Source organism: Calypte anna, chromosome 1, assembly GCF_003957555.1.
Source record: "Calypte anna isolate BGI_N300 chromosome 1, bCalAnn1_v1.p, whole genome shotgun sequence".
NCBI classification, from domain to species: domain Eukaryota; kingdom Metazoa; phylum Chordata; class Aves; order Apodiformes; family Trochilidae; genus Calypte; species Calypte anna.
Genome location: NC_044244.1, coordinates 121,307,468 through 121,332,068, shown reverse-complemented (window position 1 = coordinate 121,332,068; position 24,601 = coordinate 121,307,468). Strand labels below are relative to the sequence as shown.

The window sequence follows — 24,601 nt, the reverse complement described above, 5'->3', positions numbered from 1 at the left end:
TACCAAGTGAGGTTTCCCAATAAATTTCCTGAAAGGTGGCTTAATGAACCTCATAGGCTTTTGGAAGCTATCAAGTGTAGAGTTTTGTAATTTTGTACTGCAGCTTTGCTGGTACCTGATGTGTATGTATGAGAGAGAAAGAGAGAAAGAACAATTAAAATCTAAAGGCATAATATATCAAAACCTTGTATTTTTAATGACCTTTTCCTAGCATCTATATCACTTAAAAGCACAAAGGGACTTCAGCAATCTTCTGGGATTTTGAACAGATTACCAGTTCTCTGACTAAACTCAAGCAGAGAATTATACTGCAAGCTGTATTCTCTTATGCAGTGACAAATTCAGAGAGATACTCTGCCTCCTTCAAATCCCTGATATGCAGATCATGTTTCTCTGCCTCACTCAACTATGTCTGGCTGGCTGGTCATTGCTGCCCTCCTCTGGCTGAAACGCCTTCTGCATTTCAGTAGCTGTTCTGTACCGTACTCTCTTTAAAGTTGGGCAGAACTTTCCACTTCATCAAATCCTACATCTGACAGCTCAGATAAGTAACTAAATGCTCCACTTTCATCCTGAGCAAGCAGGGTGCTCTGGCTGTGTAATTTTTCTTGGGTTTGTTTTGTTTCGGTTTTTTTTACTTAACACATTGCTAATACAGGTGTGTCCAAAAACCTATAGCTAAAACATGTACCATGAAAAGCAACCATGAGAAGTCAAAAGTCATAGTTCATGAAATAAACAGCTTTCATAGCTGAAAAATAAATTACTAAGGTAAGAACAGATGTACACTTGACTAGCTCATAAGCATTGCCAGGATCACATATACGAACTATGAAAAAAAAGCCAATCCTGGGGAAAACTCTACCAATCTTCTGTACCATCACTGCCCTCACCTCACATTACACGGTCCTCAAACGCTGACTGTGTAACCCCTCCTCACACTGAGCTCCAGCACAGCCACACTTCGAGAAACCTGACCTTCCTTCTCTGAGTGGCATACACAGAAGGTAAGTGATACAGTAACCCCGGAACTGGCAAAAAAAGCCTTCCCGGGTAATTAGGGCAAACACACACTAAATACATAGCCAGAGGTACATAAAAGGCTATATGCAATAGTCCAATATTTTTTCAGGGTTTTTCCCCCCTTAAAAACTTCTACTTTTTCTGTTAACAGAACCTCAAATACAAGAAATATTTCTTCTGCAGTTTCAGAAGTCACTTTTCCCAAGTTTGTGTGCACAGCCACTGTTTGCCATTACAGACGAACAAACAGCAGCATGTTAAGTTCAATCTGCAACTCATTACTATAGTGTAGATAAATTTCATTACGCTCTGGCAATTCTTTAATCAACTTTACTTCTAACACAAATAAGTGAAGTCATCTCTCTAATCAAACAATCTCAACATCAAAAGGGAAACAGAATGACTGAGGTTAACACCTCTGGGCCAAGCACCTTTAAAAAACCTGTTGGCACTATTCATAGAAATAGAAAGCTATTCCAAAAATCTAGCTTTTCTTCATCAGATTCTCCAAGAATCAAAAAAATTCCCATTCTTTGTTGGTATTCCACATGACATTACAAAACAACACAGGCAAGACAATAACACATTCATCCTGGAATGTTTTTATGAAACTACAAAATACCAAGAGAACGTTGTTACATTGCACATCAAGGAGTTTAAAATAGTAATGCATTTTGAAATTATTTTTTCCCCCTCTTCTCATTCACTGCTAAAGTGTGCTTGCTTTTAATTTTTTTCCCCACTGCAGCTTTACCTTTTTCAAGGTAACACTTGGCTTGAGCCAAGAAGGCTGTGATCTGCCAATTACCTTGGAATTACACCATCTACATGAAACCCTCTCTCATCTTCATTCTTCAATCTCTCTTTTCTTCTCCTTTCTATATCATGCCGTAGATCATTTGGATCTTCTAAGGCTCTCACAATGTTCTAGGTTAAAAGGAATGGTTAAAGTCACATTAGTAATAACTAAACAATGAAATGATTGTCCCTCAGGGGTTGCATCTGGTATAGAACCTTGTTAATACAGCTCAACTATCTCCACATGGGACAGATGCACAAAGGATCCAAAGCCCAAAACAATAAGAAAAAAAAAGTCCTGAACAATAACCCTTTCCTGCACTATCTGCTTTTTTACAAGTTTCCAAACAACGGTGAGAATTACCAAGGCAAATTCATCCTCATATATTCCAATAAATTTTAAGTTCTACTAACCCTAATTAAGGTGAATTTCTATGTACCTGTACTAGAAGAATAAAATGGCAACTAAGTCACAGTAAGCATAGCTTGAAAAGGGCAGACATAAAATCTTATGCCCCTGTGTAAAAGCATATGATGAAATAGCACATTGAGGAATTATGTGAATGTTGTGCCATTTTAACATTAGGGTAGAAAAAATATTAAGGCTTTTTCTAATCTCAGAGGAAAACTAAGAGTCTAAGTAACTATTTACTATCTAATGTTAAGAATCTAATAGTTACTATTTACTATCTAAATAGTATTCACATAGTTTTAAAACAGGCAGGGATATAGGGATTCAAGCATCAGAAATAACCACACTCCAGCTACTCTGGAGAACACATCTTCATTTTATCCATGAGTGAACACAGCATACTTGTACCACTGTGCCATCTATAAATAGTGTGCATTTCTTTCAAAAGAGTCAGAAAAACTGATGGTCTTCAAATCATGTGAAAATTACTTAGAGCAAGGGGGAAATGTTGTTTACACCTATATAATTTTATCTTACTGTTTGTCAAAAAAATTAAGCAAACAGGATACCTGGGGAGATTCAGGTGGCACAGTTCGTTTGTTCTGAAGTTCTGCTAGAGACATGTCAATCCTCCTGGAACACAAAAGTATAACAAAAAAAGGTGTCATCACTAAAAAGAGCAAAAGCATTGACCAACTACAGAATCCTTTACAGACTATGGGCAGGTAGCATAGAATCAAGGAAAAACAGACTGTACATTGTGTCAAGTCCATGGAAGATTAACAACCTCAATGAAAATAATTTAAGGCAAAAAGCATGTCAACTACCTGTGAATTTCTGGATCCAAACATGTTTTAACTTCATTTGTATTTGCAATTGGTTTATCTTGAATTTTTGAGAACCGTTCATGTAAAGTTATGTCAGAAGTTGTAAAATAGTTTGCTGTGAACAGATATTAAATACAAGAATGTTTATACGTAGCATTTGAAATGTACAGTGCAAAATTGTTTCTTTTAAAAGCTTAACACTTTCAGAACACCAAAACAACTTCTAAGATTAATTTTTAAGCTATTATTGCTTGCAGTTTAACATTCACAAATGAAAGATTACGTCTGCCCAACTTTGATATCCTGTTTATTTAACAATACTAAGCTGAATAAGAAGTCAACTATTCATCATCTCTGTCATGCTACTACTCAAATAACTAGAACCTATAAAGTTCAACACTGAACATGATGCAGCAGTCCAAACACTAATCTGAAAAATGTGAAGGAACTATATACAACTAAGAAGTTGTGACTACAGCAAAGCCTTGTTTCCAGTCTTGGCTCCTGAAGCAGGTTCTAGCCAAACTACTAGCACAGAATTCTTTCAACTTGATACTTCCACTATAATGAATCTGTTATAGACTAAGACCTTCTTACCATCATTCTCCACACCACTAGTTTAAATCCTCAACCTGCATTTTCCTTAAAAAATACAAAATGAAGCCAAAATACAAATGAAGGCAAACACCTAAGACTTACAAGGACAGCATATCTAATTCATCAGATTTGGTTTTAATAATTATAAATACATAAACACTTAGATATACTCTAAATACTACAGCCACCTTTAACTTGATGGATAATTGTGATTATTTCCTGAGTAAATTCTCTTGATGGGTCTTTTTCAACATTTGGTGTTACAGATTCCATGTGCTCAAACACCGGATGAAAATTTTCGGTTTTCTTCCCAACAGCAACCAGATCATGGGACATCTGTCTTTCTGTAGTATGACTAGCAGCAGTCCTACAACAAAAAGTTGCAAGTATTAATTATAAAAGAATTCAATTATCTTTGCCTTCAAATAGACAAATATAACATAATAAATTTAAAACTTCATTTTTAGGAGTACATGTTATGAAACAATCTTATTTTCATTTAAAAAAAAATTTCCTAGGGCCACAAGGAATAAAAGGTAAAATAAGAGATGTGATTATGCTCTCAGAATCCTTGTTTCAGTGGAATACATAGTTCAAAATCTGAGAATTTAAAATTTAATTCATCTAGATTAGGAAACTAAAAGCAAAATAAGATCCTAATACACTTCTTTAGTCCAGCTCTGAAAGGCAACTATGCATGCATCTTTTACTAGACAATTTTCAAGAATAGTTTGGGGATGTAAAATCTCATGGCATCTTTGGGAACTGCATCACCATATGAGCCTAGTGAAACAGCTTTCCAGTGGCAGTGTGTGAACTTAAGAACGTGTTTAGCATCTTTGTCAGATTTTACTCATTCTAAGTAAGTTTACACCCCAAATGACTGCACTGCTATTTAAGAATAATTTTGACAAGGAACCTAACACTTCAAAAATCCTGCTGGTCTTGTTGCAAGGATAATGCTTGCCAATTGTAAAGATAAACTGGGGACTCCAACAGCCCATGTAAAAGTTTTTAGGAAAAAAGACTTTTATTGTGCACTCTGCAAAGTGATTACATGCCTGCCAATCCTGGATTTGAAGCGTGCAAGACTAGAAATTCATACAAAAAAAATTTGTCAGAAATCTTGCAGGTGCCAGAAGTTATGCATTTGCCCCCAGTAAACTAAAAAGAAGTGCATGCAAGAGAGAATCCAAACCACCTCAATTGTAGAGGATATGAACTATTTACCTGCTACCTAGGTTTATAAAGAAAGAAATGAGTCAGCTAAGAATACAAGTCCTATGTTTGTTAAACGCCTAAAGGAGGCAGCAAAAATATTCCCAGTCATCAGCTTCTGCAAAATTAGTGTTCTCATCTTTAGAAATTAAAATATTTACCACCTCTGGCTGCAAAAGCAAAACTCCCACACACAAAATTAGCTGTAATCAAGGTAGTAGCTCCTTCAGTCTGCCAAGAATTACCATGTTGACTGTGCACGGCTTTCAAGAACAGCAGCAAGAGGCTACTATATACAAGAATCGTCCCATGGGCTTGCAACAAACCCCAGCAAAGTAAGTTATTTCCTTACATTATCATTCAGGAGGGGGGGTGGGACTTTATTCCCCTTTTCTTCCCTCAGACTTCCCTCAGCCCTTTACGTATAGACAGCATTTGTTTTTTAACTCTACTATTTTATGTGTTTTAAATACTAGAAAGGGGAAAAAATCTTTATAGAGAAGCTTCATTTGGGACAAGGGGCAAAATACTTCTAAAACAATGACATTCTTGCCTGCAACAGCCAGGCAACAGCCCAGAGGTAGCCATGATTTAGATTTTCACATTACCACTTTTTTTCCATTTCATCCAGCATTTGCAATGCTAAAGGTAACCACAAAGACTACACAGAAGATAGACAGACTCTGTTCTTCTCAGTTCTGATGCCTCAACAGATTGTCATTTTATTTGTTACAACAAATAAGTTAACCAAGAATCTAATTTTTTACTTCTTTATTTAACATGAAACCTTGAAAAGGTGAATGTGTGCCTAAGATTCATATTTTAAAGTTTATGTTCTTTTTAGAAGAAATGAGGAATGGCCCAGTTAAAAACAAACCAAAAAAAGAAGAAAGCACAGGAGCAGGCTTTTCTGCTTTTGTTTCTTTGCTTTGAAATACAAGTAACACATTTAGTTAAGAGCAACTTTTTATCAGGTTTTTATCAGGCCTATCTGCTATTTTCACTCCCTACCCCATGTCCATGGGGTTTGGGTTTTTTTTTCATTAGAGGTAGGCTGTAAGTTTCCCCTCTGGGCCAGTTAACATTTAAAATTAAATAAAACTAAAAGGGTACAAGCTTAGTTTATCATGGTTACCTCTTAAAGAAACCGTGCTTTCCTCCAATATTAATAAACTGTAAAGAGACAGGAAAAAAGAAAAGGTAAGGTGAAATCAATACCTGTACTTGGTCACCATTTTCTTCATATTCACTTTGATTGTGAGACATTCCCTCCTACAGTTCACATCTGACATTTTCACATCTGCAACAGTATGACTTGCATCATGCTGGCTATCGGAGGAATCTACTTTTTTCCTCATTTCCCCTTCTTTCCTTACTCTTTCCTTCGGTTTGCTTTTAAAAGATCTCAGATCAACATCCATTTCAGAAGAGTTAGCACAAGCATTGCAGCCCTTCTTTGAACTATATTTAACAGGTACTTCGACGTGCCCTTCATCAGTCCGTCTCGCTCTTCCACTGCTAAAGTAATCTAACTCTTTGCTATTCCGGGCCCCCTTAGAAGAACCATATTTCTGGTCTTCCTGCTTTACGTACTTCTGAGCTCTATCCTCTGAAAAAGGCTTTTCCCCCTCAGGATGCCTGCGCCGTTTGTGACTATATTCATAAGCCAGCTTTGCAGCAGGACCCTCCAAGTATTCCCTTTCGGCCGACCGGTGGGACTGGGTACCCAGATTTCTTTGCTCCTCCTTTTCTTGGTAGGGTGGAAAAGAAGGTTCTCGCTTCCACTTGGAATTTCTTGCTACTTCTCCACCGTCATACCTCTCCATTTCTTTAGCCCTTTTAGACGTGTGCCCATACTCTCTGTAATCGTGATCTTCAGGATACCTGTGTTGACATAAAGCAATTTACACTTGCACTAGAGAAGAAAGTGAGAACTTATATGTGCAGAATGTTGGACAGCAGAATGCGTGGCAAGTTAACCCATAATCCCTCACGCCAAGGTACAGATGTGCAGGGGCTCTTAAGAGGGAAATATTATCCTTTCATACTCTAGCCATCAATACGATTTATTTAAAAGACAAATACTTCACTACTACCAGTCGCCCATAATTAAACTACAAAGTGGCCAACGTGTTTCAAGGTGGGTATCTTCAACTATAATGAAAACAGACTTTCACTTGAGGCTTTACACCACAATACCCAGGTTTTAATTATTTTATTCCTATACCTCTTCTGTAAAGAGCTCCTTGCCGTAAATTCATCAGAAATTCTTCTGGGTGACTGACCATACTTCTCTTCATGTAACCTCTGGTGCCTCAAGTCATCTTCATGCCATTTTCTTTCGAGTTTACATGAAGCCCCTAAAGGTCTATGAAAAGGTTTCATTCCTTTTTCATTTCCAGTAACTTTGTAGTGCTCAAACATGTATCTGTTTTCCATTCTGTGTTTATGAAATGGACGATCGTGCTCTCTATATGATATTTCTGAGTATTTTGGTGGTAACTGGCATCTCCTATTGCTTTCAGTTCTTTCAGATGAATGTGTTCTGTAGGGCTTACGGCTGTAATTATCTTCCATGGGAATTCTCTTGAGGTGTGGTGAAGGTGACCTATGTTCATATATTCTCTGATGGTTATTTCCATGAGGTGCAAACCTGGAATTGCTTTGTCCATATTTTTCATCTTCTATTCTCCAAGGGATAGGTTTCTTTGGGTCCTTACGAAAATTTTTATATTCACAGTCATAATTAATATAAGCATGCCTTTGTCTATGGTGCTCTGGACTCCTAAATGCTGGAGATAAGGACCTAAGGCAAAAATAAAATCCACTTTGAGTAGTCCCATAAAACTGAATGAACCTCTTAATGAGGGTATCTATTCCCTAAGGAAAACAACTTGAGATCACAATTCTAATCAACTGGTAAAAAAATTAGAAACAAAATATTCAAGATGTTAATTGCCTGGTTAGAGTATAACACTTTTACTTGGTTGAAAGTTTTCATAGTAAAAATATTCATTAAAAAAAAAAATTAATCATTTTTCTTTTTCTATTTTTTCATTTAAAACTTAAAATAATTTCATATATATGAGGCTTCCACGACATTGAAAAGAACCACACATTTTCACACTTCTCAAGCATTCCCCATCTTTTTCAGTGCCAAGAGAAAAAGGGGGAAGGGAAAAAAAGCATATAAAGCAAAAAAAAAACACAAAACAGTCCAAAATAAAAATGCCTTTTCAGGCTTTTGCATGCCAAAACAACCCAAAAAACCGATTCAAAACATTACAGAATATCCTATTTGAAATGTCATACTGGTATGCTTTTTCCTGCAGAAAAAATAGAGTTTGAGAAAGATAGTTTGGTCTTTTTGTATAACTATGTGTACACATACATAAATGTATTACATATGCACATCTACACTTCCTACAGCTTTTGCTATTGAAGATTCAATTGCTAAGATCCACTCAACTGCATCCCTCAGCTTTGCATTTCCACCTACAGTTACAAAAATTAAAGCAACCCATTCAAGAGCTTTTGGCCAAAATCTCCTTAAACAAAAAAAACCAAAAAACACTCGGGCCACTAGCAAAAACCAGAAGTGTAATAACACTTCTGCTTGTATGCAAGTATTCGCTGTACATTCTCAACACGCTTCTTAATGAAAAGAGCTCAAAATACTGTTGAAAAATCAAAGTAGTCATGTTCTTTGTATACATATTGCAAGTGTATAGTTTGGCACAACTATTTACTCCCTTTCTCCCACAGATCTTCATGAAAATGTAATAGCTAACTTCCAGTAGCACCCATGCTGCTGCTGCCGCCCCGCGTAGTTCTGGTTGAGGTTTGCATTCTAATGAGAGCTGGGGAAATCCTCCCCGACCCTCACTCAAAGAACATTCAATACTATCAATCGTATGGAAGCAGATAGAATTTCTCTTTTTAAAAACAAACAAAAACCCACACATATTTGTTTTTATCTAACAAACTCTCTTGGTCACCACAACATCTGAAAGCGACCCCAAACCACCAAAAAAAATACTTTCATATTACACTAACAGCTCTTGAAAGCTTAAAATTGTGTTCCAGCCTCCTAGTTTTAACACCTCAAATTGGCACTGCAAGTCCTAAACGTTAGGCAGCTAACTAATGGCATGAAGCAACCTTCATGTTATTCTGGTGACACAGATCAACAGCACATGCTACTAGGCTAGTGTCCAAAAAGAAGGGCACTGACTCCCATGTTTTCACTTCACTTTATGCTGCAAGGTACATGTAACTCTGTTAAAGATCAATTTGCAGACCAGCCTAAAGGCTCAGAAATCTTGAGGTGTGTGAACTAAGTAGTGTTTTGGGTTGGTTTTTTTTTTAACAGCTGGTCTCCCTGTAGACCAAGAGGCAAAACAGTTACAGACTTTAGGTGTACCAGGTGGTTCTTGGGTAAAAATAGCTTTAACTAGTTTGCTACTTGGATTTTGTGTTTCAGATAGAGACCCAAGTCCTGAAACATGCAAGGTGAAAAGGTTCTTAGTATACAGCAAAACTTTACCATCTCCAGTTTGAAAAGAAAAAAAAAAACCACCAAAACAAATAATAAAATTACAAGTTAGGAAAAAAAAATAAATTGCAGGTGTTCAGTTTTGAAAAACAAATTATAGTTTATAAAATACGCTTTACAAATTGTGATTCTGGATGCAATTTGCAACTTTTATGCAAGTTTTAAGTCCTAATCATAAATCCTTACACAGAGCTACAGTTCAGAACACAAGTATTCAGAACACAAATATTTACCTTGGTTTCCATCGTGGTGATCTTGACCTAGATCTTGTCATCTTCTCTCACGTGCTTATATGAGTTTCTTGAAGCTGTAAAAATGATACAATTTACTAGTCTGATAACAGAACTGCATGACAAATTGAAACTGGGACGGCTGTTTTAAACAAACATCGCATTAGATGCTTCAAGGTTGGGGTGAGGCATATTTTTAGATATTTTCCTTTTATCACTAATTCCCATTTTAAAGCCAGTAACTTTTTTTTTTCCTAATCTTCCTAATTGCTGATCTTGGAACACAGCTAATTTCTTTAAAAATACCGAAATATTCAGTCACTGATTCCTTTTTCTCTCCATTTTGTAGTGCTGGCTATTCATTCTATTTTAAATGTTAATCTCACAAACATCCAACAACCAAAGAAAATATGTGAATTCTTAGTAGGTACTGAATGCCATAGATGATAAGGAGGGAAGAGACAGCTTTTAAATCAACTTTAAAAAGAAAAATGGTTTTGCATCAAGTTACGTTCTGAAGTTCACATATAATGAATTTCAAATTTGTAACATCCACCAATATTTTTACATAGTTTCAGACCTCCTGTGAGCTTAAAATGCTGTCAGGCCTTAACTGCTGTACCATCACACACTTCATCCAAAAGAAAACACCTAAAAAAGACCTTTCACATTTCATTTTTATACTTGTTAGTAACCTACTAGCAAGACAAACATTTATATATACAATGAATGCACAGTGGCAGGAAGCAGTTGTGGGCATCCCCTCCCAAAAAAAAGCTGTGGAAGAATGAGAAAAGTATCAGTGGAGTCTACCCTTCTTGCTTTTCTTTGCAAAAAGACACTAGTAAGCTGGAAAAGCAGTGATGAAAGGTATACAGATTCACCAGTAATGTGACTGGTGAATAGGAACAGAAGGATTATCAATTATATAGCAAACACAAGGATTAAAACATAGTGAAATTATGAGGCAACTGGTTAAAAGTTGGAATTTGGACCACATATCCATGCCTACAGCTCCTCATTACCACAAGATGCTGGAATGACCAGAAACAGATACAAAACCAGATCCATCAACAGCTCTGAAATTAATGAACAGTCACTTGAAACTGGAAAATATGCCCAGGTCAATGTCACTCTATACATGCTCAGGTATTTTCTGTAAGTATTCGCTCACAGACACTCATGGAGACAGAAAACTAGTCTGGACTGGCTAAGTATTGCCTTTTTGACGCTCCCAGTGCTTAAACTATTTCAGTAACTACGCTTTTACTTGACCAACTAAAATTGAAAAGGAAGAAAAAAGAGTAAGCTTTAAGGCACCTGGAAAAGTAGGCGTGCATCCACATACCTAACTCAGTGCCCTCCCCCATCCCCAAGCCCCAGTTACATTAATTGGTCAAATCAAATACTACCCCTTGATATATATGAATTTTTGAATGACTAGCTCAGGGCTAGAACTGCAGTTCCTTAGAGAAGAATGTATAGCATATGTCTGATGCCTATCACCACATTAGACAAACCATTTCTTACATTTCAGAGCAATTCGGGAAATGTTCACATCCTCCTCATTAAGTTGCACAATAAGATAACCAGAGAATTGTTTGTAAGACAGAGCAATAGCTTAGTTCTGAATAAAACCCTCTGAATTTTCAGAGACTCTCTGAAAGAAGGGTCTCATGTTTACCCAAAGAGTATTTGCCCTGCCTTGCAACACATCTTCCCAGGTGATAAGGCATGAAGTTCTAAGTGCTGCAAGGCAGAATCTCAAAGTACCCCAAAGACAACATATACTATTTGTTCCCTGAACTTTCAAATATGAAACTGGCATTGCCCCTTAGATCCTAAAAGTATGTACCTGAGGACAGCACAGCATGAATTAACTTCAGGTGTTTTGCTTACTTGAAGATCACCCTAGCCAAAGTTAAATATGATACTCCAATGCCAGTACTGTGATCAAAGTATTTATTTCTGACCCACAAAACCACTCTTTGCCAAACCAATCAGTAATATTTCAAAAACAACAAAATGCATCCCCAGCTAACACATTTCAAAAAGAGGTGCATGGTTCCCAGGCTTCCTTCACTACAACCCTGTCTTCTTGTAAATTTTTAAAAGTGACAGTGTTTTATTATGCCATTCAAATCCTTTCCTTTTATCTTCTCTTCAGTTCCGAACTTTGTTCCTCATTTTTAAGTAAGCATTTAAACACCAAAAAAACAGAAGTGCTAAAACCCACCCAACCATCGTCCAGAACCCAATCTGTCAGATCTCTCATTGCAGACCAATGAAGCCAGAAACTGAACATACAGAACCACAGATTCCTTAGGTTGTCAAGACTGGCTATACAATATTAAAAGCGTGAGAAAGACTGTGGCAGCATGTCCTAGATCTTGCCTTAGGATAAAAGAGGACTACTGTAATTTTCAATGAAGACACTCCTTTTGTTTCATGGAAAGAAAGTGTTCACTTGTTTCAATGTGTCTCCTGAAAAGCGACCCACGCACTGTGATTTCCTCACAGCAAGATTCAAGATGCAATATGCAGCGTGAAAAGGCAGCAGACGCTCAAGCCCCATCAAGACCCACACTGTAACACCACAGAATCACTAATTAATCCACACAGAATTTGTAAATTTAAATTACAGGCTTCAAGTTTAAATTACCTCACCTAGACCAGCAATGCAGTTCTACACCAAAAGCTTTTTGTAAGAAGGTGCTGAGTAGCAAATCTGCTCAAAGCAGAATTTAGTCAAACCAAGGGAAGGCCCTATGGTTCCTGAGTGAGCCATCCAGGTCATGCTGGAGCAGAGACACCAGGACCTGCTGTGCTCTGGGTTCTGAATTTTACCAAGTGTTCCTGCTGTACTCTATAGGATGCTGGCACTACGAAAATATGAAGAACTATTGCTTCAACTAGGAAGGAATACTATTAGGTTAATAGTGCTGCTTGTGTTTGTTGTTTTACAACAATAAGTGACTCATTAGAGAAGTTATCAGTAACTGTGCTTAGACAGTTCTTAAAGATTAATGGGAACTCCACCTTTTATTTTCTTTTTCTTTTGACTTTTAGAACTGAAATCAACCAACAGCCCTCTCAGAAGAAATGATCTCAAGCCTCCACCCTTGAGAGATCAGTGTTTTGACAAGTACAACATTCCTGTATCTATCTACTACAAACCTGAAAGTAGTATCCTGAGACAAGGAAATAAAAAATTGCTAGAAATTGTAAGGAATGTGCCAGCCTCAACACACAGGCTTTCAGAAAGGAGAAATTTTTAACAACTTGCTCTTCTGAACAGAGCAATCTTCAAATCTCCTTTATTTTCTTCACAAGAAATCACAAATGACTGCTGTCATCTAGCTAGATGGAGGGGAATTGGAGCCCTTAATGCAAATAGCCCCGCATCATAAACCCCAAGGTATGACCTTTCAGACAGACTAGAAGTAGATAACTCTCCTGTAAACAGATCATAAATACATTAACTGCTTTACATGCCTTTTGGGTGCCTCCTAGAATCTACAACAAAGATGATGGAACACTGCAGAAAAGGCAAAGGTAGTGCTCCTTATCAAGTAGATGAAGGGAGATGTCATTCCTCAACCTTTAGTAAGGGATTGCCCCAACCACTATCGCCACTACCTTCCAAATCTTTTGGAGGAAGAGCTAAGCAAATCTTTCATAGGTTGGGTCACACAGCAGACAGGAAGATCAACACTGATCCTCACTGCAAAAACTACCCAGATTACTGTTCTCTCACTCTCTCCAAAAAGATAAGGAGCAAGTGCAAGCTTTTCATTTGACTGTCTGTTCGAGGGGGATCAACCAGAAGCTGCAAAGAGGCGTGCCAGAGCATGTATGGCTGCAGTGACTGCCAAGACAGAGAAATCAGGAATTGAGTCTCAACACCAAGACAGTCGAGTATTTGATGGAAATACAAAGAAATTAAAGCTCTGCTGCAATCCCAACTCAAAAAAACAAACAAACAAAAACCCCTCAACCACAAAACAAAAAAAAAGGCTATTTATTCTAACCTTAAATGTAAAGTACAGATGTGACAAGTTTTCTAACAGGTAAGTTAAAATAGCTGATTCAAAGGCTGTCCCCTGCAGCTCCCACCCCAGCCACTGTCCAAGCAGAACATAAGCCTAGCATGTTCTTGCCCATTCAGCTTCCAAGCAAAACTTATACCTCCAACAGAAAATGCCCAGGAAAGTATGTAAGAACCATAGAAAGTTGGGTTGGAAGGGACCTCAAGCATCATCTGGTCTACCCCGTTTAATATTATTGTTTATATGATATGTCCCAGTACCTTGTGAAGCTGAGACTTAAAACTTTCCAAAGTGGAGGAATCCACCACTTCCCCTGGGAAACCATTCTAACGTCCAATTGTCCTCACAGCGAAAAATTTTCCTCTTGTATTCAGATGGAATCTCCCCAGGAACAAGTTGTACCCGTTGCCCTTATCTTGTTCTATTTACACTCCTTGTAAATAGGGAGTCTCCATCTTCTTTGTAGCTGCCCTTCAGGTACTAGAACATTGTAATAAGGTCTCTGTTGGGGAAACAGTTCAGAAATGTACAGGTTGTGAGCAATCCTGACTTACTTCAATTTAGGCCACATTGGCTTTCTGAGAATGAGCTAATGGGAAAGAGATAACTTAATTGGCAACAGAAGAGGAAAATAATTATGTGAGAAGAATCTTTCCATGAGAATGGTATGTGTAATTGGAATACAAAGCCACCTGCATGATGAGATGGTGTAAACAAGACTTCTCTATATAAGTGAGTGCAAGTTGTTAATAAACGATTTCATACAATCATATTGATGTGCACATGGAATCCTTAAACCTCTGCAGACTGTTTTCCCACAGGTCTCCCCCAAGCCTTCTCTTCTCAAAGCTGAACAGGCGCAGTTCTCTCAGCCTCTCCTCATATGGCAGGTGCTCCAGTCCTCTGACCATTCTCGTGGCTCTTCTCTGCACCCTCTCCAGCTTGTCCACATCCTTTTTGTAAAGGATAAAAAACAGAGAAACTCCCAGCAAACGAGCCTGTAGTGGAACAGGAGTTCACATCTCCTTCAGCCAATGCTTCCCAGACTGGCTTGTGTAGCATCACCACAGGTAGAGGCTCCCTGTGCTGCACTAGATCACACATACACTCACTTTCCCCTGAATTTTCTACTGAACATCTTCAACTTCCAATTGGTACTTTCATCCATATCTATGTTTAGGTAGTTGTTCTACCACTCAATGATTCTTCTTCACCCAAGAAAGGCAACCAGGGAAAGAAAAAACACCCTTGGGTTGAAATGAAAACATATCTAATAGAACAAATAAAGAACCAAATAAAGAATCCAAATGTTAATATAAAATATCAAGTTATACGCAGCCCATACAGTGGTTACAAGCTATGCACCCCCAGCAATGAATGGCAGATGCTGAACAATGCAAGCAGACACTCCAGCAAGAAGAAGACAGTCACAGCAAATGTGAGAGGAGGCAGAATGATAGATAAGATGCTTCAGAGACAGTGGACACTGAGAAGGGGCTCCATCCCCAGCAAATTTCTCAACTTGTAGCAAGAATGATGATTATAGCGTGGAATACTGTTGGCCAGACTGGGTCAGCTGCCCTGGGTTTCACTCCTCCCAGTCCTAGCACTTGGCTAAGCTCAAAATTGCTAAAGACCTTGATTGCTATGGAAACCCACATACCATGGCTGGCCACAAACTAAAACAAAGGGACTTATCATCTTCATTCTCACAAGAATCAAACACTGCAGTCTTCTCAAAAAATGCAGCTTCCCTGAACAGAAAATCAATTCCATAATTCTACCCAGCAAAACCAGGGCACTCCACCACCCCCAACCCTTGCAGGTTATCATGACATGTGCAGGGCAAGTCTGTTCCACGCTCCAGCACCGCTGCCCCAACACCTTGGAGTGCTTGGAGCAGAGTTACAGCTCTGCCAAGGCACGGAGGTGACTCTCAACTCAAGGCTCACTGCCTCAGGGCAGGACACATGTGACAGGTTTGAAAACTATGAGCTGGAACAGCTGCTTTACTCAAGGACATACACCTTTCAGCTGAGGCAAGTGAAACTCAGCTGAAGGGTTTCCAAACCGTTCTTCCTGTTAGACACCACAGCAGTTAGAAAATTGACACAAGTGACCAAAAGTCAAATGTCCATCCTGTTTCCTCACCGCTCTCCAACATTCCACGAGTGCTTTGATTACAGACCACATCTCCTGGGGTTTTGTGTCTCTCAGAGCACCTTCCAAGGTTATGCTTTGAATATCCAGAGCACTTTTTAGTAAGTTTGGTGGCAGCCCCACACCACTGCGGCTCCAGCTGCACCAGAAACACAGCCTGGAAATGACACCACCAGGGAAATGACAGACCTATTCCTTTTATTTATTTTGCTTTTTCTTTTTCTTCTTCTTTTTTTCTCCTTGCCCTTTCCTCTCTTTGATCACATGTACTGTTTACCAAACTTCCTGATCTGGTCAACAGCACCTCCCCAAGCAGCTGTGGCAGAAAAACTGGGAACAGTGGGACACGAGGGCAGGAAAGCAGCACCAAGAGCCCACACTTGTGACAAATATGCCACAATCAGAGTGAGGTGGCCTCTTGACACTTCAGTGTGCATGCAGAGAAACAGGGTCCCCCTGGCATAAGCAGCACCTCTTTTGGCCTCCCTAAACTTCAGCCTTGGAGACCTTGCTGTCCTCCTTCTCAGCTTTAACCTCTTCTACAGCACAAGCTGGGGAAGGCATGCTCTACACAGGTTGTATCCCAATATCACGGATCACCAAGAGACAAACAGGTCAAACGGTCCCAAATAGGGGCAGTGGGTGGGCATCACTCCCCTCTGCTTTCTATACAGAATGTAAGTTTATATATATACTTTTCTAAAAAATATTGTTCCCCCTTACACTTCCAGTGGGATGAAGACCTATTACAGAAAGTACAGGCCTAGCTGAAGCATACAGCACTTCTTAATGGACAACTACACAATTTTCAAGCATTTCACTGGGATACATAGACAGTATTTCCCTGCCCCTGGGTATTTGAGCAAAAGGATAAAAATAACTGGGTAGATCTACTGAGCATGTAACTTAAGCTCTGTGTGCTCTAATTTAAAACTAACCCAATTAATGTCGCTAATTAGCAGGAGATACATCACCTTTGCAGAAAAACAGATTACAGTCCCAAATTGGAAAGACTGAGCACAATAAATCTGCATCACATAATTAAGGTATTTCTCTCAAACACTTCTTTTACACAAAGAAAGAACAACCTATAAACATAATGGTGAGCCATTTCTGTAATACATTGAATTAGAAGCCTTTAAGAAATCTATTACAGAGATTTAAATGTCATAAGCAACATCCCCAGCTACTTCTGCCTTTGTGTTAAACCCGCTCCTGCCATAAACCTAGAAACAAACCATGATAACTTCCTGCCTACTGAAAGCTCTCCAACACACACAACCACTAACAGAGGCCTTTGCTTTTTTCATCTTAAGTCACAAAACCACCAGAAAACCAAAAGAAACTCCTTATTTATTCAGAACGGGTAACGCCATACAACAGAGCTGTCAGGAGGCTGGGAAGTCCAGGCTGCCTTCCCCAGCCACACCAGAGAAATAAGCCCTTGCTGGAAAACTCCCAGCACATTTCCTCCCTTTCCCACAGACAGAGAGTGCCTGCTGCCACCTGAGAGGAAAAGCAAATGTTAACTGTGTGCAACCACACTGATCACCAGCTTGCTGCAACACCAACCCAGCCTACGTTACCTCCTAACAGGTGAACACCCACAAGGCAAGGCTGCACCAAAAATCAAGCCCATCTCAGCACAGCACAGGCAGAAGGAGAGTTGGTTTGATCGCTCTTACAAAAGTGGTGGCAGAAATACCAGTTATTTTGCTGAAGGCAGATGTGGAGGAGTGCGTGGACACTCATTAAGGCAGCTGTTTATCAGGATAGCAGGGTGTGCCTCTAGAGGAAGTTAATTAATTTCAGCTCACCTCATCAGCACCAATATTAAAAAAAAAACAACCTCAGAGCTTCTGATTAGCCCTTCAGAGTGCAAAGATGAAAACAAGAGGAAAGACTTACTCATCCATGTTCTCTGCCCCTTCTCTGCCCAGCCTTGTTTCTCACAGACTGCCATAATATGGCTTTCGTCACCAGAAATCCTTCCATGCCTTTTGCGTATTTCTCTCCCTCCCTTCTGGCATCCTCTTCCATGCTCTTCCTCCAGCTGTCCACACCCAGCAAAACTTTCACTAAGGATTCCCTTTTCCTTGAGGCTCACAAACACACAAGGTAAGCAGGTAATTAAAATCTCCCAGCAACAGGGATAGCCTTTGCTTTAAACCCCTGTAACTCGGGAACCTAACTTATATTTATAAGTCACTTGAGGCATTTAAAAATTGCACTAAAAATTAGGTGTGGATATTGTGGATAAAGTTGAGCCAAATGAGGAGACTGCTATCACTGATTCCTCCTGAGACATTAGTGCCTCCTCAGATGTGTGTAAGTGATCGTGCATAATCGACTAAAACAACCAAGATAATACCAAAAAAACACAGATTTAGTCAAATTAGCACCAACTCATCTTGCTCTGGTTTCACTCAATCCCAAAAATAAATTAAGGTAACCCAAAGACGCACTAGAGCTATATGACTTCTATACAAAACCTGTGCTGCTTTAAGTTACTATAAACATGCTAACCAGTGTAAGCCTGTAGGTGACAACATATAAATTACAAGGAACAGGGACTGCTGGTATTTATACCTCGTTCGCCTCTGAGGAAAACCCTGTCCTTACAGTAACTGCGAGCAGAGCCGAGTAACTTCAGCTCTTCTTCTCTCCCAGCTGGATCACAGCAACACGGGTTTTTCTAGAACCCTTGGCGGCACGGTACCGACAGCCCCAGCTCCATGCTTTGTCCCTGGCCCTCCCAAACCTCGCCGAACGCTTGAGCTACACGCACGGTACCAGCACACAGACGCCCCTGTACATACACACACCCGGGGAGAGGAGGGTTACGGATGTCGCTGCTCCAGGCCCCTCAGGCACCCACGGATCCAAGAAACATTCAGCGGACACCCCACTGACCTTCTGTCCCCACAGCCGCCGCCCAACCCCTCCTGGGGCAGCGCGGAGAACCAAAGCGACGACGACCACCGCCCACCCCGAGCCGGTGAGGCCAGCGGACTCCGCAATAGGCTCAGCGAAGGACAGCGGGGCTTGACGCACCCTACCCCGGCAGAGCCCCGGGGGCTCGGCCCGCTCCTTCCCGGGCGACCGGGCGAGGGATGGGCCCGTCCGACTCTGGGCGCGCAGGCGGGGCTGACGGGGACAATGACCAACGCCGGTACCCCTCAGGCCCCGAGCACAGCGCTCCCGTTTCTCCTCACTCTGCCCGCGGCACCAGCCAGACCACCGCCCCGCCCCACCGTCCCCACACGCCGGGCCTGACCAGGCCCTTCCGAGGCCGTGGAGCTGGAGCTACAGCCGGCCCCCTTACTCACCGCCAGCGGGGCCGTTTGCGGATCCGTTTCCGGAGCCGCCGCCGCCTCCCGCCTCTCCTCAGTCCGCCGCCGCTCCGCCCCGAGCAGGTGCCCGGCGAGGAGGCGGGGCGGGTCCCGGCGGGCCGCGCCGGCCGCAGCTGCTCCCTACGGGTGCGACGGAGAGAAAGGGCGGGTGGAGGGCGGGAGCCCCGGAAGAGGAGGGGCGGGCGGGGCTGGGCTGAGGTGGCGGTAGCCGCAGTACCTCCTTCTGCTTCTGCCCAATCTCTCGCGCCTGTTCCGCCACCTCTCGCCCTGGTGCCGCTGCGCCCGGGGGCTCCACGCTGTCGCGGGTAGGCGCCGGGCAGCCTCCTGTTGGCCGCTGCTTCCCAGCTGCAGCAGCACAGAGAGGCAGGAGTGCCCCAGCCCTTTTTAGACGGAACTTGGGGGATCTCGTCAGCAGCAAAGCGCCGCGAAAAAGCAGACACAGACACAGACCCACAGACCTACACACACAGACAGATAGACACACACACACACACACACACACACCCTCCCACGAAACTTTCCACTCGGTCCCGGGCAGCAGGGCCACGGACATCCGGAGGTGGGCAGGCCCGAAGCGCGGGGGTTTGCGCTGGAGGCGGCCGCGATCCCAGCACTTTTCTCCGCTTTGGGCTGCAAAGCGGTGTGCCGGGCAGAGGAGCTTTGGCCAAAAGCCCCTCTGTGGCCTCGAGGGTCGAGGTAAAAGCCACAGCGAGAGGTTTAAATGCCATAGTGAGGCCATACAGCTCCCGGGCAAGCCCGGGCCGGGTCTGCTCGCCGGTACCGCGGCCGTGGATACGGTGCTGCTGCGTGGCTGGAGGCACCTCCGGAACAGGCTCTAGTGGATTCATCCAAAGCTCATTTCAGGTTCTCGTTGTGCCCGTCTTGAGCTTATACTGCAGCTCTCACCTTTCCTGGGAGCCAGGATCGATCCCTGCCGTGTGAGCACTCTTCCTTCTAGGCTACAGGAATGGAGTCGGTCCGTGGGTTGTTGGTTGTTACACCCTGTGGGCCCAACAGGCTTGGACTCCGAGTTTTTCTTCAAGAGCAGTAAAGCAGCACAAGCACATATGGAGCTCTTTGCAAATGGAGTAATCTCTGTGGTAGAAAACCACCGAGAAAAATAGGTTTAGAGGTCATGTAAAAGGACACACTTATCCACGTCAGGCATTGGAAGCTGTTGGTCAAGGATCCTGAATACTAGTTTGGTGTATTGGCAGGTCAACTCATTAATATAAATTTACTTCAGATCAGATGCGGGCACTCGCTTTTGTTTTCGGCCAAGAACAGAGCTGATGCTGGGTTTGTATTTTTACAATAGCTGCAGGAAGATGGGTGATAGTGATACGGTATCATTACAGCAGCCCAGGCAGAGGATATCTGATCTGGTGTAAAGCTTGCCAAAACCAAGTTAGCCTGTCAACATTTTTTCTTTTTAAGCAAGTTAAATTAAGCCCCCCAAAAATAGCCAGTCAGCACCCCGTGTTATGTAGTCTTGACATTTCTGATCCATCTCAGGGCCACAGTGCTAAATTGACTCAAAGCATGGCCTAAAAGGGTGAAGTTAGACATTGGATAAGAAGTGGAAAGGAAGGGTTGCTTACTGTCATTCCCTTCATAAAGTGTACATCAAAGAGGTGGTCTGCTGACATCTTCTTGCCCTCCTTTTATAGGACTGATCTTTTAGCAGAGCCTTATCTTCCGATCACCACCTTCCAGACTGGGCAGAGTTGCTGTCAGCGGGACTGAGGAATCTCTCTTCACAGCTGTAAATCTGGTTGCTGTCTTTAAGTGTCTGCAGGGTCTTGCCCAGTTCTTTCTTAGAGTAGCTCAAACACAAGGAATCCCAGATAATTGCCATGCAATTGAGCAGAGTGAGCTTTAGTTGAAGCAAGCAAAATTAAAGTGGACAGATGCTGTTAATCTGCATTTTTCCAAAGAAACCTGGGCCAGCCTGGGGAGCTCAACCTGATAACGTGCAGTACCAGTTTGGCATACCTCTTAAAATATACAGAATAATCACTATATGGGTAGTTATGGTTTCATTCTCAAGATGATGGAAGTGCAACTAATTAAAAAAAAAAAGATTTTATTTTATTCCCTATTTCATTTGGTGTCATGGTTTGCCTGTTCTCTGCATGTAGGGGGGCTAGTGCTACCCTGAAATTTAAAACTAAGCAGACACCTCACTTGAAAAAAAAACCAGCCAAAGCACTACATTCACTTAATCCACCTCTGTGTACATAAGATAAATTTCTACGTTACATAAACTAAAATTATTTAATGTCATTGTCAACCTATTTACTTGAATTCATCTCAGATGATCTTGATTCATTATATGTTTATCATGATGGATTGCAGGACACATAGTATCCCAATGGATACAGAAGGGTCTCAGTGGTTGGGACCATGTAGTCTAAGAACACAAGAACATAAATATACTTTACAAATTAGATTAATATTCAAAGCAGTGTCTATTTGTAGTTACACAGCATCATTATTCTCCTCCTTTAAATTGTGACAGCTATTCTATTGCACAAGACTTCGCAATTACTGCTTATTAAGACTAATTATTTGAATCTATTTCCATTTTTATCTCTAATTAAGTATCATTAGAATGGAGAATAGCTTTCCTATTCCTTTAATGTTTAATTTAGTAAACATTCCCTTTGCAATGGCTGTGGTTTGCATGCTCAGTACTTGGAAATGATGAAGTCACCTAGAATTCAAAGGCAGAAACAATCCCTCAGTAGCAGACAAGATCTTGTGTATCAGTTTTTTACATGGAGGCATTTTTTTCCTGCATAAAACATTACACTTGGCACAGTACTTTGCTGAACTGTATTATGTTAATTTTCAATTTTTTTTTTTAAGTCGAAATAAAACTTCCCTGGCAAGGTCAGGCACAAGAGCAAGGGAGCCTGAGCCATGCTGGGAGGTGCTGCCCAGGCTTTCCTGAACTGACAGGCTCACCAACTCAGCAGCTGCTGCTGAATGCCTGTACCCCACTGAGGTGCACCAGACAAACAGCACTAAAGCACTCTGTAGAATCATAGAATCGGCTGGGTTGGAAGTGACCTCAGAGATCATTGAGTCCAACCCTTGATCCACTACTGCTGCAGTTACCAGACCATGGCACTGAGTGCCACATCCAGTCTCTTTTTAAATATCTCCAGGGATGGAGAATCCACTACTTCCCTGGGCAGCCCATTCCAATGCCTGATCACTCTCTCCGTAAAGAAATTCTTTCTAATATCTAACCTAAACTTCCCCTGGCACAACTTAAGACCATGCCCTCTCATCTTGTTGAAAGTCAACAATGAAGCAGGTGAGCATGGGGGTCAAGCACAAAGCATTTGGATATCTGCAAACAGAGACCATAGATTGTAATATTTAAAGAGGAAAAAGCATGTCAGAGCAGTGAGGGTCTGGTGGAGTCAACATCAAGACAAAGCAAGACCCACCAGCAAGAACTGCTGTCCCAAGGGTAAGCATGGTTTTATCAGTCAGCATCACATAGTATCTACAGGGAAACGTTTCCCTTAAGGATGATGTAAATTTGTACATCACTATCTTGTTACACCTCCTGGTATGACTTGCACAGCTTAATTAACTTTGATCTCTGCTTTTGGAGGAGTTCTGTATCTGTGCTTTCTTCTTCCACTTCTGACCTACCCCTGCCCTTTAGCACTACCAGGCTTGTATGTTTTTTTGTTGTTTGTTGGGTTTTTGAGTTTTATCAAATTATTTTCACCAAACCACAAAGCATGTCTCCTGTCTTGAAATGAGAACAAGCTCCCAAATTGCTTGTTGGCACACTACTTGTTTGCTGCTTCTGCTTCTTCTAATAATAACAATGATGATGTTATCTCTATCAGTGAGTGGAACAAAATTAGCAAAACCTCTAAGACACTAAGAGCAAACCAGAGTCAGCTCTTTCTCTTACTTGATAGACCGAGACACTGGTGCTTAGGTCAATTAGTTACTCATCAAAATAACTTCAAACCTCATCCAGACAAGGAAATAATTTGATCCAGAATAAAGCAAAAAACCCAAACAATTTCGGTTGTAAGGACTTCCTTCTCAATGACTTTCCATGAATGGTGATATTTTTTTTCAGTCTAGGCTCAGAACAACAGATAATGAATGATTCCTTCCTTAATTGAGGAAATAGGTCCTACATTATTTAGCTTTGAAATTTAAGGAAAGTAATCATTTAATTAAAACCCAAAGGAACGTGAGAGGATGACTGACTGCATGACTTGGCTCTGATACTATCACCAAATTACACTTTAAAGAGAGCCTTCAGCAAGGCTGGGATCTCACGATGTCATTATGCCCATATGTTTTATTTATGAGGTTATCATGACTTTCCTGTAATAACATGTGAAAGCTGCATTGTTGCCAGTGGGCATACAGCCTGTATGAACTCACCAGGATTTTGGCAATATACCAGTGAAAACAATCTCCGTGTATGAATTAACACCAATGTGTGGCATAAATACAGTAACAGGATTTAAAAAGCAAAGTCTTTGAACCACACTTATCACCGAAGAGGCCACAGCAGATTAATTTGAGAAGGAAGCAGAGGCGCAGAGAGGTTGCATTTCTTCACCTGTGTAGGAGCCAGATCTCACAAAGGTGACAGAAAGAAAAATTGCAGTAAAACAGCAGGACAAGAAGTCAGAAGGAGATACCAAGTTTGAAGATGTCCAGCTAAATGGGATGTTGTAGGCATGATGATACTAATTTGACTTAGGAATTTTAACAGTAATTACTTGGTAGTAAATACATGCATAGTATCTTAGCATTCCTTAGCAACTACTACTTTCTTCACCCATCCTGATTCCCTTCCCTCATTCCATAAAATAATTTATTTGCTAAATCCACTAGCAGATTGTAGTGGGATGAGTTATGCCTTTGTCTCAAACAGTCTAAAGGTCTTGAGAAGAAACAACTTGAGACCTTGATAAGAAGGAAGACAATAATGCTTGAGAAAAGACAGTGCCTTGATAAGAGAGGAGGCCGTAAAACTTGGAGACAATTAGAGACTTTGTGCAAACCACAAGGGGGGTGACCACTCCACAGAACCTTCCAAACCAAGTCAGAACAAATGACTGGTTGGCAGCTGTGGCACAGCAAAAAATTGACCATATAAAAGGATGAGAGACTCTCCTAGGATGGGACCACCATCCCCCTCTTCTCTGCCACAAAACATCAGGGTGCTGCTGGATCCTTGGATGGTGACTTTCTTCTTCTTTTTCTCTCTTACCCTCGATCTTGGCTGGTGCTTTATTTCCCCTTTCTCTTCTTCTCCCTCTCCCTCTCCCTTTCTCTGTTTTTTTTTTTTTCCATACCAATTCTGCATGCACGTAGTTGTAC

The 24,601-nt window shown here is 41.1% G+C and overlaps 1 protein-coding gene across 2 annotated transcripts in view; it reads right to left on the bottom strand.

Moving 5' to 3' along the window:
* BCLAF3 (BCLAF1 and THRAP3 family member 3) overlaps window positions 1-19,337 on the bottom strand; it is a 30,239-nt gene extending 10,902 nt beyond the window's left edge. Inside the window, exons 1-9 of one of the 2 annotated variants that reach the window (XM_030469253.1) lie at window positions 19,199-19,337; window positions 9,664-9,737; window positions 7,103-7,681; window positions 6,094-6,759; window positions 3,846-4,024; window positions 3,061-3,175; window positions 2,803-2,866; window positions 1,832-1,950; window positions 4-115 (exon numbers count right to left, since the gene is read on the bottom strand). In XM_030469253.1, the coding sequence (XP_030325113.1) occupies window positions 4-115; window positions 1,832-1,950; window positions 2,803-2,866; window positions 3,061-3,175; window positions 3,846-4,024; window positions 6,094-6,759; window positions 7,103-7,681; window positions 9,664-9,704 (1,875 nt within the window). In that variant the 5' untranslated portion in view covers window positions 9,705-9,737; window positions 19,199-19,337. Of the gene's footprint in view, window positions 1-3; window positions 116-1,831; window positions 1,951-2,802; window positions 2,867-3,060; window positions 3,176-3,845; window positions 4,025-6,093; window positions 6,760-7,102; window positions 7,682-9,663; window positions 9,738-18,782; window positions 18,973-19,198 lie in introns of those variants that run through there. The other variant, XM_030469254.1, reaches the window with a different exon arrangement.
* Between the last annotated feature and the right edge of the window lie 5,264 nt (window positions 19,338-24,601).